The sequence below is a fragment of the Phacochoerus africanus genome, chromosome 3 (assembly GCF_016906955.1).
Source record: "Phacochoerus africanus isolate WHEZ1 chromosome 3, ROS_Pafr_v1, whole genome shotgun sequence".
Lineage (NCBI taxonomy): Eukaryota > Metazoa > Chordata > Mammalia > Artiodactyla > Suidae > Phacochoerus > Phacochoerus africanus.
In genome coordinates this window covers 144,639,793-144,657,496 of record NC_062546.1, presented here as the reverse complement: position 1 = coordinate 144,657,496, position 17,704 = coordinate 144,639,793, and the positions used below count along the sequence as shown (strand labels likewise).

Below are 17,704 nucleotides of genomic sequence, written 5' to 3'. Positions count from 1 at the left end.
TACAATTAAAGTGAAAATAAATAGCATTTTCTATCCTCTCACCTAAGCAAAGTTAAAGACTTTTGCATATATTTTATCCACGTTTCATAAAACATTTATTTAATCAAATATCAGGGCGCTTTTTGCTTTTTTTTGGTCCTTTTAGGGCCACACCAGTGGCATATGAAAGTTTCCAGGCTAGGGGTCGAATTGGAGCTACAGGTGCTAGCCTACACCACAGCCACAGCAACGCCAGATCGGAGCCTCGTCTGTGACCTACACCGCAGCTCGAGGCAATGCTGGATCTTAAAACTACTGAGCGAGGCCAGGGATGGATGCTAGCTGGGTTCATTACCACTGAGCCATAACAGGAACTCCTCAGGTCATTCTTAAGGAGTTTCATGAGTAAGCTACAAACATATTATTAAATGTTCCACTCTTCTAAAACTCATCTGGCAAAAATGACCAAGTGACACAGAACCGAGTCAATTTATTGGAAAAAATCCAGAGCTTATTACCTTTATCTTATCACTGAGAAAACATCTAGCCACCAGGCTAATATACAGTTCATAAAATATGACAAACATTTACATAAGAAATGCATATTTCCTTTCCAATAATTGCCAACCCCTAGTCAAAATGTTCACATCTTAAATGCATGTTAAATCAGTAAGTGTGGGGACGCTTTGCAGTAAATAACTTACCATGTCTTTTATTCACTCACAGGCACTGACTGACTGAGCCCCAAAGCTGATATTGAGTTTCTGTTTTTCCTGCTTACAAGTTTATGAGTTATGCTCCTGCAGTTTGCTGTAATCAACTCCAATTCTGAATGACACTCAGGTTAAATATCTACACAAGAGCAGGACTTGGCAGTTTTCAGTTCCTGCTTTCTTTCTTTCTTTCTTTCTTTTTTTTTTGTCTTTTTGTCTTTTTAGGGCCACACCCACAGCATATGGAGGTTCCCAGGTTAGGGGTGGAATCAAGAGCTGTAGCCGCCGGCCTACACCACAGCTACAGAAACGCCAGATCTAGCCACACCTGCAACTTACATCACAGCTCACGGCAACGCTCTTTAACCCACTGAGTGAGGCCAGGGATCGTAACTTCGTCCTCCTGGATACTAGTCAGATTCACTTCTGCTGAGCCACGAAGGGAACGCCACCAGTTCCTGCTTTCAACCTTGTGCTTTCCTGTCATTTCCCTGCCTCTCTCAAACACAATGAAAAAACGCAGCGGGAATGAATGGGGGCATGGAGTGAATGGGTTGCAACTACTACTGTTTTCCTATCAAAATCTGTTGCATGTCTCACAGTCTTTCTCAAATCCAACCATCACATAAGAACATGTTCCCTGCACTGAAACTGCCTGGGCCTTAAAAATGTTAATATACTTACACACTTCTTGGAATATAAATTTGATGGAATTTGCTAGCTTTTCTATTCTTACCTGGGCAGCTAGAGGTTCCAGAGTTAAAAACTGAAGGACAGGAATTCTGATGGGGGCTGCTTAATACATTTCTCAAAGCTCTATTTCCCAATCTATAAAACAAGCACAGTCATGCTCGCCTATACACGGCTTCAGAGTTCACTAGATACAGAAAAGTTAGGCTCAGCCCAGAATAAGAAATGGTTTTATTATTCGGCTGCTATTTAAAAATGCGTTGAATAAGAAATGGGGGAGGAAACGTTTTCTACATCATGCCCTCTGTTTGGGGGACACTGGCTTTCAAAGCTGTCACTTCTTACAGCTTTCCACAAGTGACAGAGACTTCAGGGCAGAGATATCTTAGTCCTTCTGACTTGGCTTCAATAATCGGAAACACAGCTGGTGACCACACAGTCACACAGCAGTGCTGGGAGGAAATGCCACAAAGTGCTTTCCATGTGGGTTTCCTTCTCAAATCGGTTGCTATGGCTCCCTGGCAGCAGTTAATGAAAAAAGAAAAGGAAAAAGAAAGAAAGAAAGAAAGAAAGAAAGAAAAGAAAGAAAGAAGAGAAAGAAAGAAGAAAGAAGGAATGAATCAAATAACTCCGAGCCTCCTTCCATCTTGTCGTAGTCTTCTTCCTTCCTGTCACTTCCTTCCTTCCGTCTCCGGCCATACCGCCCCTCCCTCGAAGCCCCTCCCTCCCTCAAGACATCGCCGCCCCTTCCCGCCCTCCTCCCTGCTCCCTTCCCCCTCTCTTTCTTTCCCCGTTCCCCTTATACCCCTCCCTCCCGCCTTACCGCCTCCCCCTGGTCCAGTCCTTCCGTCGTGACCTAGCATTCACTGTCCCTCCCTGCTCCCTGCCCGCCCGCCTCCCTCCCGCCCTCCGCCCTCCCTCCCGCCCCCTCCGCGCCCCTTCCTGCCCATCCCTCCCCTCCTCACCTCCTTCCCTCCCTTCGAAAAGATATTTATGGAAAAGTTCACTTTTCAAAGATATTGAAAAGAGCAATAATTAGCCAAGACAGGACATCATTAGAAATGACCAAAACAAACTCCAAAGGGTGGCTATTAAAAGTTATCAATGCCCTGAGCCCCTGCAGGTCAGCTGAGCAATATTAGCTTTATTGTGGGTTTAGGTACAACACCGAATGTGGGGACGATGCTGTGTCACTTTCCAAAGAAAGATGAAGGGCCTGTGTTTGAGTTTTGAGCTCAACTAGGAGCAGCACAAATCCCAGACTCTGAAAGTCAAGACTTTTTTTTTTTTTTCCTGATTTTACAAGTAGGGCAGCTCTCTGTCCAGCACCTTTATTAAACAGGCTATCACGTTGGGCTTCAAGGAGAGGTGAAATACAAGAAGCTGGTATTGCTTATCTGTCAGCAGAAAAATAATGCTTTTCGGTTTTTCAAAAGACAACTGCAGACCACAAATTCATGAACAGAAAACAGAAGGATGAAAACCTTACATGTTACTCTTTACTGACCCCTCTTGGCTGACCCGGGAACAGCCTGAAGCCTGGGAAGGCCTGAAAGCTCACCTCCCCAGGATGAGAGCTCAGAGAACATTCAGGTCTTTCACGCCATGGAAAGAAACCCTCTCGGTTCAGATGACTCCTGGTAAAACTCAACCCTAAAGCACACGTGGCACCGACTGCTATTTATGGGGCTCCCAGAAAGGAAATTGGGAACCGGCCTCATGGATCAGCCCCAAAGGTTTTGCTAGGTCCGAGGCAGCTTATGACCTCTGACTCCAGGTTGAAAAACTTACATAAGTGCGATCATGACCCCTTCTGATGGCAGGGAAAGACCTTACCTCTTTCTCTATTTTGAGTAGCTTCTTCACAGCCACCTCCTTGTCCTGTGATATCCATTTGGCTCGATAGACACTCCCAAAACTTCCTCCGCCGCAGTTTTCGAAAAACTGCAAGTCATCAAATTTAATTTGCACAAAGGAGGTACCGAGAGACGACATCTCATAATGACAAAGTATTATACTTCCACAAAATCTGCAGAGGGAAAGGAAGAGAAGAGTTGGATTATAAACCTGTTAGAAGGAAACCTCTGAATTCCACATTGGCTAAGGTATGCCAAGCCCCTCAATGCTTCCAGAGAGAGCCTGGGTGACTTAGGAGGAAGAAAAGCAAGAGTATAAACAAACCAACATGAAAACACTTACCCTGGCAGCCCGTGCAAAATTCAACAGCCACTTGTCCAGGCTCTGAAACACAGCCGGCCCCGGAGAAATAGCTCAGATGTCCCCCCCGGACAAAACCTGCAGCCACACTTCCTGCACATCCCGAGCAGCTCTGCCTGAAGGCTACTGTGTCACCAGGTCTCCTACCCCAAAGCCCTGACAAACAGGATGTGCTCTCAGCAGCAGGCTTGCACAGCCCTTCTGGCATCCGGGGCATGCCATCTCTCCGTCTTGTGCTCACTTCCCACAAAATATACATAACCTAAGCATCGGAGCATGCTGGCACAGGAGGGCCCAAAGGCTGCAACCTCGACGTGCACTGGGTGCTAGGATTCCAAAAGCAAGGGATGAGAGAAGGGCTGGCCAAGTGTTTTCCAGAAGTGGCTCCCGGGATTGTATCCTGGAGCCGAACTTAATTAAAGAGCAGAAAATTTGCCCCTGATTACAATACATTAAGTCATCCAGAGAACTCTGCCAGGAATTTTTTTGAAAAAATATTATGCTTGTTTCCAGAGGAACAGATTACCTCTCAAAGATTATTACAGTGATATTTTCTGCAGTCTAAGGAGTTTTCCTGCTCTCCAGGTGTGTGTGTGTGGGGGGGGGTCGTCATTCTTCACACCCTATGCCGAACCATAGATCAGCAGGAAAAACAAAGCAAAACAAAAACATACAAACCAGAACACAAAGGTCTAAAATTCTGAACCTGCATGAGAAGCAGATGAATAAAAGTTTGTGTACATATTCTTCCCAAATTGTAGACCAGAATCTTATAATGAGGAAGCAAAAAGATGAATCCATGTGTATAGGACAGTCTATGAAACAACTCCCCTGGGCTCCTCATAATTGTCAATGTCACGAAAGTTTTTTTTAACAAGCTGAGAAGCTTCTACTGCAGGGAGGAGTTAAAGAAATACCATGACTAAATGCAATGCATGATCGCTGAATAGATTCTGCCCCCCCCACCAATACTATATAAGGTATTACTAGGATTTTAGGGAAATTTGATGATTAACTATATGTTAGATACTATTATTTTATCAATGGCAAATCATGGTATTTTGGTTTTGTAGAAGGATGTCCTTGTTCTTAGAACTGGGACACTGGGAGATGTATTAAAATATGAGATCTCCAATTCAAGCCAGAAGGGTTCAACGCCCCCTCATCCTCCAAAAAGTGAATGGGGAAAGAAAGGAAGGAAGCAAATGAGGAAAAATGTTAAGAACTGGTGAACCTAGGTGAAAGTCTTGCTACTCTTTCCATTGTTTTGTGGGGTGTGATGATTTTCAAAATACCATGGTGGAGGGAGCAGTTTGCAGCAATATAAATTGACAACATTTCTTCATAAACAACCTAAAACTTTGCTGAATGATGTACCCAGTCAGCTCAAAGATCTTCATGTGCAGCTGACTAGCCATCCCATTTTAGGAACATCAGGTCACTGAAGAATGCTGATTTCTTAAGTGAAGTCAAACTCAGCACTACTTTGAGAAGAAGGCAAGAGAGAGGACTGTTTATCCTCTGAGGTTTAAGAGACAGCTTAGAGTCTACATAAATAAACACAGTACCCAGATACAGTCTGTACACATTTGAGTCAACAATTTACCTTACTAGCTTTGCCTTCAATTCATATTCCATTATTGGAAACAAACTAACAAAAAAAAGGTAAGATTAAAAAATGTGCCAAAGGTAGCTACACAGAATAATGCAAGTTTGTTCCTAAAGGCAGAAGGTTTGTTCAATGAAATGCAAAACACTACTCGCATGAGTCTCTCCATGTTACTGATGCTAGGTCTATATTTTTATTATTCATTATTTTTAATAAAAAATAAGAATAAAAACAATAAATAAGAATACATAATGAAATAATAAATAATAATGAATAATAAGAATAAGCAATAAGAATAAAAAGAATAAAAAATAAAATAGGACTACAAAGCCTATAATAAAAAATAGAACTCCCTTGCCTCATCTCTCCCCACATTCAATTCTCTCTTCAGAAGGAATTAATTTCAACTCTCTTAGGGTTTTATTCTGATATTTGTATTTCATATGATATTTTTATATCCATCTTTCTTAAGGAATGTGTTTATGTTGCTATTTCCTGATTGTTCCATTTTCAGCAATTACCTATAATCATCTCCCTGTGGAAGATAAGGACTTAGTTCTCAGATCCCATCCTTTACCTCCTTACAGACAAATAAATACCTCACACTTGCCCAGTCCTCCAAGCATCCAACTACACTGTAACATTTGGTTAAGTCAATAGCCACTGTGGACCATACGCTGACGAAATTAACATTATCCCCAAGAGTGCTGTGCAGGACCCAATGACTTTCCCTTTCTTGGATAATTTTTTTGTTTCTCCCAGAGTTACTAGTTGTTCTGTTTTTGTTGTTGCTGTTCACTAAGGTTTGTTTTTTTGTTTTGTTTTGTTTTATCTTTTTAGGGCTGCACCAGCAGCATATGGAGGTTCCCTGACTCGGGGTCTAATCAGAGCTACAGCTGCGGGCCTACACCTACTGCCACGCCAGATCTGAGCCGCGTCTGCAACCTACCTACACCACGGCTCATGGCAACGATGGATCCTTAACCAGGAGCGAGGCCAGGGATTGAACCCACAACCTCATGGTTCTTAGTCAGATTCATGTCTGCTACGCTACGACGGAAACTCCCGCTAGGGTTTTTATACATCCAAAACTTATTCACCTCATTGGACTCCTCCGAGAACCACAAAACTCCTCTCAATAAACTAAAAGAATCAGGTAATTTTTTGGTGGGGGGAGGGGGGAGTTCTATTTTCTCTTGGAGACATTCCTCCTACACCCTTCTCCCTGAGTCAACGCTGGAATGGTTGCTCTCTAGGCCTGACCTGATGGGGCCTTCCCTTCCCCACCACCCTCAGAATTGCCTTCCCCTTTTCCTCTGTGGGAACTCCGGTCCTTGGATCCCCTGGCTTCTCGTTCTTGGGTTATTCTCTTACTTTGACAATGCATATCTCTTGCTAGCTACCTGCACATCTCTTGTTAGCCCAGGATGCACTTTTTTGGGAGAATCTGTGTGTCTTAAAATGTCATGATTGGCAGCCTGGCTAAGTATGCAATTCTAGGTCGGAAATAATTTCCTTCCAATTTCAAAAGTATTACCTCATCATCTAGTTTCTAATGTGTCTGTACAGCCGTCTGGAGCTACTCTGATTACTCATTCTTTTTACATTATTTTTTCCTTTCTGAAAGCTCTTAGGACATTGTCCTCATCCTTGGAATCCTGAAATTAATGGGATACATTAAGAGGTGAGCCTTCTTCATTCATTGGTGGTACACTCTCGGGCTGACATGTCTTTTAATTCTGGGAAATTTTCTTGTGCTCTACCTTCACCGCTTATAGCACTTCGACTTCTTGTCTCCCCCCTCCCCAGGCACACACGAGAAATGACGTGCAGTTCCCAGAATGGGCTCTCACATCCCCATATCTTTGCACTGCACAGGCTAACGTCTCTGCTTCCAAAGCCTTTCCAGGCCCAGCAAACGCAAGCAAATCCCTGAGCAACTCTTCTGAGCCTTGCAAACAAAACTCTCTCTCCCTCTCCTGTGCCACAGCACCCTTCTTCACCCTTTCATCTTTCTCACTCACTTTCCACCAGACTATAAATTCTCTAAAGGCGAAATGCATGTCTATTCACACCTGGGTCTTCAGCACCTACTGCAAAACCAGGCACACCACACATTTTCCATTAAAAAATATATGTTGAATGAATACGTGAACAAATAAGCGAATACATTATTTCAGGCTATTCCTTTGTTATATCTTTTGCAGCTGGAAAGACTCCAATTAGATTGAGTAAAATCTGAGAATTTTTTTTTTTTTTTTAAGTAAGTGCCCCCCAGAGGATTCTGAAGCAAATCCTGATTTGGAAACTCCTTGCCTAGGCTTCTTGGGACACTGAAAAGAACATGTTTGGGACCTCCAGGATTGGGTGTCCCTATGTCCAAAGGAGAAGGAAGAGGAGCAGGAGGAGGGGAAGGGGAAGGGGTGGAGGACATGGGGGAAGAGGAGAAGGAAGGAGGAAATCCTTGTAGAACAAGTACAGAGCTCTGAATCAGGATGAAATCAGTATGAATAAGTCAGAACCCTCAGGTGCAGAGCAAGTCCAGGGAAGGTGGGTGAACTGAGGCAAGATCAGTCCCATTCGAAACTGACCCACGGGTGCCTGAGGGAGGCTGATCTCTGAGACATATAATTCTCCAGGATCTTCATGCTGAGATGAGGCAAGCAGTCTGCTTTTTCCAGAATCACTGTTACTCACTTTGTGATACATCCTGCCATTTGGAAACTGGCTATGTATGAATAGAACTATATAATTACTTGAGTGTTTTATTGAGACCATAAAAAATTAAGTCCTGTCTGATTATCGAAGAGACTAACAATTCTGGTGTGTATGAATACAGGTTTTAACTCCAGTGAGCTTGGCAAAGCAACATGGACTGAGCCGAGAAACCTAACTGAGATGCCTATTGTCATCTCTGTGACTGTGGGACCACGTACATTAATTTTTCCCTTTGAGCTTTCTCTCCTTGAAATCATCATTTTAATAGGATTAACTTATGACCAGAAGAATGGATCATCTGAGCTGCTGATTAGTCATACTTGGAGCATCTTGGGGAAGACTGCTACCTGATCAAATTATGTTCTAATTTTTTAGATATGGTCTCCAGTGAATGCACTAGATTTTAATAAGAATCATCTATATAAATGTATTAACATAGTATACCCAATCAAACAATGCTTTCATCCCACCATGTTAAAACAATAGCTTTTACACAAGAAAGGCAACTTTTCTCCATGCAACAATTCCCAGTCCTAACTTTATAGCATCCTAACTTTTGTTCTGTAAACTCTCAGAACTGTTTTATTTTTTGTCTTGTCTTTTTAGAGCTGCACCTGCAGCATATGGAGGTTCCCAGGCTAGGGGTCTAATTGGAGCTATAGCTGCCAACCTACACCACAGCTCTCAGCAACACTGGATCCTTAACCACTGAGCAAGGCCAGGGATCGAACCTTCAACCTCATGGTTTCTAGTCAGATTCTCGTTTCTGCTGCACCAGGACTGGAAGTCCTCTCAGGGCTGTTTTAAACGTTAGTAAGTATCAATTAAAGAGCACTGAAGGGTCAGTTAGAACAGGGATATCACAAAAATGAAAGCATAAGAAGGTGTCACAATTCCAAAAATGTTGAAAATCACTAACTCAGTGGCTGAATCCAATCATGAGTACCTGAATAGGACTAATTTTCATAATTTTAAAAAATTTCCTTAAAATTAAAATTTAAAAAGACTTTAACACTATTAACTACATTACTAAAGGCATTTACAGTACCATCAGCGAATTAGCAAAAGTGGAATGACAAGAAAATGGAATTTTGCCCTAGATTTTTTTTAAAAAAGGGGGGAAAAAAAACCTGCTAAAGTTTTAACATTTAAAAAAATACACACAAAGTTGAGAACTAGATGTGAGTTAGAACTCTGCCTCAATCCCTCAGTAACCTTGAATCAATCCTTTTTCTCAGATCATGGCCTTTCCAGACCCAATAAGTGAAATAGCCATTCTGTTACCAAATGTCTCAAAATCGATAGTCCAAAAGCTATCATGTTTGCATAGTATTATCAGACTCCTTTGATTTAAATCTTACTTCCAAGTAGCAGGTATTCCAACACAGAAGCAGCATGGTCCAGGGGAAAGATCCCAGCTTTAATAGCAAAAAGGGAGTTTTAGAAGCAAATCCAAACTGACTAGCTGTTAGACCTTGAGCAGGGCACTGAGCCTCTCCAGCCTCAGTTTTCTCACTGGCAGCAATACCTATGCAGGGGAGATGTTGGGAAGTGGGAGATGCTGTGAAAGACCTCGAACTGCCCCCAGCACACAGTATAGAATACTCAATAGATGGAAACTATGGTTTTCTAATTATTTTCAAGTCTTTTCATTGTTGTTGTTGTTTCTGTTTTGACTGCATCCCTAGCATGCAGAAGTTCCGGGGGCCAGGGAAAACCCATGCCACGATAGTGACCCAAGCCACTGCAGTGACAACACTGGATCCCCAACCCTCGGAGCCAACAGGGAACTCCTAATAAGTCTTGATAGCACATTCAGCCATCTACCTTTTCAGCTTTGTAGTTAGGAATACTTTCCTCAATAGTTTTCCTCTCAGTTTTCAGAACTGTTTTGTCTTATTATCTCCATTACTTTGGCAGAGCAACTATTAATAAATTAATGTACTATTGATCCCTAAATCCTTATTATCTGAGTTTCTTTGTGCATGCCGCTTTTTTTTTTTTTTCCCCTCACTCCTCTATTTGCTGGTTTCATTTCTGGCCATGTTTGCAAGATTTATCTTCCCAGTAAGTTAATTCTAATTTTCTTTTAAACATTTGCTCATAAGAATATTTAAGTTATCAAAAGACAATACTTTTATTATTTGACACTTTTAAGATACTTGGATTTCTAGGACCTTTTTCTTTATTCAATTATAGCCCTCACTTTGGAAGGGTCCTAGAGTATGCCTACTTTTTGTGGTCGCCACTGTCTTCTTTCAATCTTAATTCTAAAAAATTAACTCTACTTATAAAATGATTAACTTGTTTACAATAAAAGAATTTTTCATTACACATCACAATTATTTTACCTGCAAAAGATCAAAATGTGATGGTGAGAATGTGAGAAAACCAGACTCTCATACAATGACGGTAGAAGTGTAAATTGTCCTACGGAGGATGACTCAGCATTATCCACCAAAATTAAAAAAGATATAACATTAAGGAATTCCCGTCATGGCGCAGTGGTTAACGAATCCGACTAGGAACCATGGGGTTGCGGGTTCCATCCCTGGCCTTGCTCAGTGGGTTAAGGATCCGGCATTGCCCTGAGCTGTGGTGTAGGCTTGGATCCCGCATTGCTGTGGCTATGGTATAGGTCAGCGGCTACAGCTCCAATTAGACCCCTAGCCTGGGAACTTCCAAATGCCACGGGGAGCGGCCCAAGAAATGGCAAAAAAAGGACAAAAAAAAAAAAAGATACAATGTTTAATCCAGCAATTCCACTTCTAGGAATTCAACCTATACATGGGGAATTGAAATCTGTATTATGTACTGATATGGCATGATCAACAATATACATTGTTAAGGAAAAAAAGCAATGAGGAAAAATAGAATATATGGGTATACTTCTGTGCATAAAATATATTTGCACCAGAATCTGGGGAAAGAAACTGAATGGCTGGAGGACACAGATGGAAAGGAGACTTTTCACTATCATTTTTATATTTTATAAAAAATTACTAACTTTATTAAAAAATAAACCAGATTTTTTTCTGGCTTTTCTATCTGTTAGGTTTATGTGGGTCTATTATTTCTAAATTCAGAGCCTTCTTGTTTTCCTATCCCTAATTTATACTATCCTTCTTCCTCTCTTCACAAAAGTTTATTTTCTCATGCAATATAGAAGGAAAAATTAATTTGTTTTATCATGAGCTGAATATGATTTAAAAAAAAAGACTTTCAGAAAACAGCTCTCAACAAATTCCTCTGCCAAGCTTGCTGCCCTAATATTTATTTAGGCTAGTATTATTTTAGCCTCCTTAACACAGATTAGTGAATAAACCAATAAAAATGTGCTTTATCATCATGTGTATAAAAACAATACCACTTGGATTACAGTTCTACAATTTTTTTTCCCCCTTCAAGTCTTATCTTCAAAAAAAAAAATGGGGAAAACTTTGGTTTGATGTATTTGTTCACAACACCAAGGTCAAAGATTCAGATTCTATTCCTGAACAGGACTGCTGTTCGACCAGGACAGATAAGATCTGTAAGACTAGCTAAAGACCAGGTATGAATAGAACTACCTAGTACTGTGTCCACCAGTGCTATTTCTTTCCTTCCTCCAAGGCTGCTGCTGGAAAGTAGCCTATCGTGTCCAGAACAGGTTGCTGGACTCAGGGAAGAAGATCTTCAGTCATGGGTAACTGCGAGAAGCCCACTTGAAGAGTCTAAAATATAGAACAGCTATTGTTTCCCTTTTTTTCCCTTTTCTGCTTTACCACACATAACTCTCCAGCTAAAGCATAGGTTAAAATGAAAATGAACTCATTAGAGGAGACATTATTTGTGCTTTACTATTTCAGTTAATGAAAACAGACTTCCAGGACACATGTTCTTGCCAGAAATGGTGTTACTGGAAGCAAAATACAGGAGAGATGGGAATGCAGGGTGCAAGAGCACTTATGCCACGGAAATGCTATGTGGAAATGTGTCCGTGCTTAAATAGAAGCCCAAAGAGGAAGCACAAAGAAGGTGCAATCTGTGACATGGGTCACTGCAGGGGCCTTTTTGTGTTGAGTAACTGGAGGCTTCTTGGGTCGAATGATTGGAGGTATGAAGAAGGGAAAAGGGTCAGAGCTTGGTTAAGGCAAAGGAGCGCAGGGAGGACACATTTCTGTGGGTTGGAAGGAAGAGGAATTCACAGGTGTTTGGGGGTGCTGTGGAGTTCGGGGGGAGGGGGGAGAGCAGTTGCTAGTAAGTGAACAAGACTTATTCAACCCACAGGCCCACCCACCCCTAGATCCTGCTGTTACTCAGCTCTGGTGTCTACTCTTGAATCATTTTCTGTCAAACAGAAAGTGTTGCACCTTCCTGGCCGCTAACAAACCGTACAATTTTTGGATTAACCTAGAATGAAGGTTCCCTAAGAAGGGTAAATATAAGAGTTAAAACCTGGTACCTCTGATGGAAGACAGAAAAAAAAAAAATGGAGGTGTGAAAACAAGATAAGACCAAGGAAAGACCCTAGAGTGTGTATCACTGACCCAGGGGCCATGCTATCTGTGGACCAAAGTTACAGAAAGAATCCCTGGTTATCAGAGCTGCCTAACCAGAAAACATACCACCTCAGTGAGTTCCCCATCACTGAGTGTTCAATGGGAGGTGGCATGTAGGCAGCGACTAGGAGAGAAGAATGAATAACTTTTCAAAGATCCACTCCCACCCTATGAATATGCCGTGACTAACTGACCTCTCCCTTCCCTTCTCAGGGATACAGTCATGAACCTGACATTGACAGCCCCCTCCCCTGAGGAGGAACCCAGTCCTCGAAGGGGATAGGGAGGTGATTGGAGCATCCTCCTAAATTTCTCCTCCCAAGCTGGCTGAGAGAAGGTGAGAGGCATATTTCAGATTTCTACCTTACAACCATCCGCTCCCTTCTCCTCTACTTCCACCGCAAAGTGCTTGGGTCACGTCAAAGGATGACCACAGAAAATAAAAACCCTTTGGGGAGTTCCCGCCGTGGTTCAGTGGTTAACGAATCCGACTAGGAACCATGAGGTTGCGGGTTCGGTCCCTGCCCTTGCTCAGTGGGTTAATGATCCGGCGTTGCCATGAGCTGTGGTGTAGGTTGCAGACGCGGCGGATCCCGCGTTGCTGTGGCTCTGGCATAGGCTGGTGGCTACAGCTCCGATTCGACCCCTAGCCTGGGAACCTCCATGTGCTGCAGGAGCGGCCCAAGGAAATAGCAAAAAAAAAAAAAAAACAAACCTTTGGATGATGATCGACCCTGATCCTTTTCTCAGCCTAATGAAGTTGCATTACTCTATACAGTGGGCAGGGCTATGGAGCTTAACGGTGCCGTACCATTTATCAGCACCAGGTCCAGGCTCCTCAAACATGAGTACTCCCACAGGTGGAGCACCCAGTACCATGCAGGAGTTGTGTGAATAAACACACATCTTAGAGCATTGATTTTACTGTGAGATTTGGAGGAATAAACAAATCTGTTTGGAGTGGCTTGTTCAATGAAGTCAACAAAGTCAACCAGTATCGAAGAGAATGCAAAATCACATGAATTTTTTTTTTTTTTTGGTCTATTTGGCCTTTTAGGGCCGCACCTGCGGCATATGGGGGAGGTTCCCAGGCTAAGGGTCTAATCAGAGCTACAGCTGCCGGCCTACACCAGAGCCATAGCAATGCCGGATCCGAACCGAATCTGCAAGCTACACTACAGCTCATGGCAATGCCGGATCCTTAACCCACTGAGCAAGGCCAGGGATCGAACCCGCAACCTCATGGTTCCTAGTTGGATTCATTTCCACTGCAACACAACGGGAACTCCCCCCATGAATTTTTTTAAATTAAATGCAAGATTTTCAAGAAAGTGCTCACTCACACCGGGGGTATTTATGGCTATACCTACAGATCCCTGAAGGAATATCTGCTTCCCCAACAACAGGACACTTTGGTAGAAAAGTTTAATAAGCAAAGATTTATTCCATGACTTTTAGGCAGCAATCCTTGCCTTCTTTTTGGTTTTCCTCTACACAAGTCCAGAGATGAGTCCACAAAGAAGGATGTTGGTCCCTGAAGATAATCTGTGCTCAAAATCGTGCTATCGATAATCTGTGCTATAAGAATGGTTCCAGGTAACTGCACTGTAGGTCTTCTAGGTCATCATCTTCCACTATTCCTACAACTCCCAAATTCTTCAAATTTAAATGCACGAATTTCCGATTCTTCCCCAAGACTATTACAAAGCTGTGTATAAACACAGAGGTACACTCAAAGCTGCATTAGAAATCCTTATACTCAAAGCAGGAGAGTAGCTATGAAAACCTGCTAGCCCTATGTACACACCTAAGTACAATTTGGAAACAGGGCAGGCCACCAAGGGCAAGCCTTAGCTGGGAAGAGATGAGACTGGCAGGCTTCTTCTCCCTGTATAACTTGAGAATGTGGAAAACCCCTTCTCTACCCCTCAGTGATGGCAGCTAAAGTTTCAGGTACTGGTTCAAGCATTTCCATGTGCTGTCTCATATCCTTACGCTTATGAAGCAGGGATTACTGTCCCTGATTTGCATGTGAGGAGAATGAGGATCCAGGGTGTAGAAGCTGCCCAAGCCAACTACCCAACTAAAAGTGACACAATTGAGATTCAAACTCAGGTCTGACTTCAAGGTCAAATCATTTTTTTCAGCACATCATGCCTTTTTTCCACTATATCATTCAGCCTCCTCCTTCTAATTTGCCTTTTTTTTTTCCTTTAAACCAATTCTTTTTATTATTATTACTGTTGTTGTTGTAATTACTAGATTGCTTACCATCCACCTAAAGTTCAATTTGAGGCTTTAATGTCCTATTAGCCATTGTGATGCTGGGGTTAGGGTGTCAAATGAGCAGCTGCTTTGTTCTCACAGTCTTCTCCTGTGTTGGGATTACTTAACTGCTATTAGGGCATAATCGATGCTTCAGCTGTCCGCAGGAGGGTCTGACACAAAAGCACCCGTGTATCAGTCAAACCAATCTAAGCTCTAGCATTCATAGCTCTCTTTCTTTAACAGGTACAGTTTTCTGGTCACAGCTGGAACTCTGCTTATTTGTGTGTAAGCGGGACAAGGTTAATAGCCACCAAAGAAGGAGCCTAAATCTTCCCTGCAGTACAGCCAAAAGGTGCCTTTGCTATTCCTATTACATTTAGATAGACAAGACATCCTCCCTGTCAATCTGTCCTGGGTAGAATAAAATGGAAAACAAATGATCCAAATTGATTTTTATTTCCCACATCTCTGGATACAGACATAGGGCTATCTTATCCCAAGAAGTACTATATCACCACAAACACTTTTTTCTGTTGTTTTTTTTTAAATCATTGATTCTCTCTTTTCTCTGAATCTGCCAATTTCTAAAATCAACTGTCCATTTTTCTTTCACTCCACACTAACAGTTTCACTCCATGGCTGACACCTTTTCATGAAACATAACTTCAATTTCTCCAGTGTTTTCTGTGATGACTAGATTATTCACTACACACCCTCTTAACTCCTGTTTATAATTCTGTCACCCTATCAAAGTCAGTTTCACTGCTCCTTCCAGATAGGCACTCAGCCAATATATTGCCAATAACACTCACTCTTGTGCTAACTTAAAATACACAGTGCAGCCTGCCAAGTTTCCTTATTTGGCAAGAAGGTCCCTTAGTTCCCAAGATCTTTGACCATCCATTTTTAGATCCAAATCCTTAGTGCTTAATATTTGGATCTCTCTCTCTTTTTTTAATTTGTTCTTATGTGTTTCCCCCCCCCCCAAAAAAAAGAAAAAAAAAAAGAAAGAAAGAAAAAGAGATCAATCATCTACTTGGTTTCCTAGACAGGAAAAAATAATTCTTGCAATTATGGTCATTTACTTTGTAATTACTGTCACATAAACTTTTGATATAAACAGTACTTTTCAGTTAAAAAAATTCCCAAAATAATCTCAAAAAAGTTATAATAGAAACTCGATTGTGAAAGATTAAAATAAACAGTGCATATTGCTCTAAAAGACCATATTTCTTTATCTTCATTCTCTTTCCAAACTAAATTCACATTCATTTACAATCTCCCAAATCTCTCACTATTGCAGCAGGAACGTAAAACAAAGGCTCCACAAATGACTAAAACTATAATTAAAACGCAGCCATCCCATATTTTTTGAAAAACAAAAAACGACATGAAATTTCATTGTGGAGATGGGCCTATCACAAAGAAGACATTAACGTCTTGAATCACTTGTTTACTTTCTGTCTAAATGTGTCTGCAGGTTTGGTCCCACTGAATCCTGGCTGTTCAACTGACATCAGGAAAGCATAAAACGGCTTTAGGGTTAAAATATGACTATACTTTAACAACCACCTTAGCTCAAAAATCGTTGAATTAGTTCTGTAAGTTGATTCTAATACACTACCATTCAAGAGAAGCTGCGTATTGTAATATCATTGGAATAGACCACTAAATGGTGCTGCTTTCATTATTAAAGAAACCAACAAAAATAGTAATTAAGTTTCCCCATAAACAGTGCTTATGCAAGACCTGGAGGCGCATCAGAAACATACATTTTCAGCAATCTAACAACGACTGCCCCATTTTGTAGGCAATTCGATGCCTTCCGACCAGTTTTGGATTAAAGTTTTCCTGCAAGCTGTCAGGAGCCAGCGAGGCGTGGCGGCCGCCTCAGCCTGCACCTCCGGGCCTGGTGCATGTCTCCAAGCCCAGGAACCCGGGAACGCCATCGGGTCGGCAAATGAGCCGCCCTCGCGCCCGCCGAAGGAACAGGGGACGCTTGAGGTGCGGGAGGGCACGAGCACCACGGTGCCCCGAGCAGAGCCGGCGCGGCCGCTCTCGGAGGGACGCGGGCTCCCGGCCGACCCGCAGGAAAACTGAAGTTAGTGGGCTCGCATCGCACGCAAGAACCTCTGCTGGGAAGCGGCCTGCGCCCTGCTCTGATTTGGGAGACTCTCGCCTCACCTCCGGAGAGACGCCCGGGTCACCGCCAGCGACACTAGCGTCCCGGCGTCCGAAGGGCGCCCCACGCCCGCGCCGCGCTCCGGGGGCCAAGACCGCCCCGGACGCTCCCGCTGCGCCTTGCTCTTCCGGGCGTCAACTTCTGCGTGGGACCCGCGCAAAGTTCCCGATCTGCTCCTAGCCGCGCAACGCCGGGGGAGCAGGGGACGCCGGCTCCAGGTCGGGCAGGGGTGTCCGGTGGGGGCCCCGATCCCGACAAGGCCTGGGCCCGCGACGCCGGGACGAGTCGCGATCGCGGCGGGCCTGCCCTGCACCCGCTCCCCCACAGCCTCCGGCCTGGTCCCCTACCTGGCTCCCGGGCCGGACGCGAGCAGCAGCCGGGGGCGCCGAGGCCCCGCACGCGGCCAGGGCACGGGAGGCGACCGGGATCGAGAGGACGGCGGCCGGCGCGGCTTCCACGCTTCCGCCCGAGTCAGGAGTTGAACATTCCGCCTCTCCGCCCGGCGCCAATGAGGGAGACAGTCACGGCAACAGCACCACCTACCTCCCAGCGAGGAAAGGCCGGGCCTTCCTGCCGGTGCCCCGCACACCCGCCGGCCGGGCCGCAGAGCAGAGGCGCCCGAAAGCCAGCCGGGCGGGGGCGGGCGCTTGGGCTCCCCGGCTGCATCCTGAGGACAGCTTGCTGCCGCCCTCAGATGGCACCCCTATCGTGGGGAAGCGGGGGGAGGGCTGTGCCTCTGCGCCCCTTTATGTCTTCACATCTTTTAAACAACATAACACTCATATGT

At 43.6% G+C, this 17,704-nt stretch overlaps 1 protein-coding gene across 4 annotated transcripts in view; it reads right to left on the bottom strand.

Moving 5' to 3' along the window:
• Positions 1-17,397, bottom strand: part of MAP3K20 (mitogen-activated protein kinase kinase kinase 20) — a 204,979-nt gene extending 187,582 nt beyond the window's left edge. For 2 of the 4 annotated variants that reach the window (XM_047772900.1, XM_047772902.1), the window contains exons 1-2: positions 17,265-17,397; positions 3,219-3,411 (exon numbers count right to left, since the gene is read on the bottom strand). In XM_047772900.1, the coding sequence (XP_047628856.1) occupies positions 3,219-3,377 (159 nt within the window). In that variant the 5' untranslated portion in view covers positions 3,378-3,411; positions 17,265-17,397. Of the gene's footprint in view, positions 1-3,218; positions 3,412-3,581; positions 3,832-17,264 lie in introns of those variants that run through there. The other 2 variants (XM_047772899.1, XM_047772901.1) reach the window with 2 other exon arrangements.
• Between the last annotated feature and the right edge of the window lie 307 nt (positions 17,398-17,704).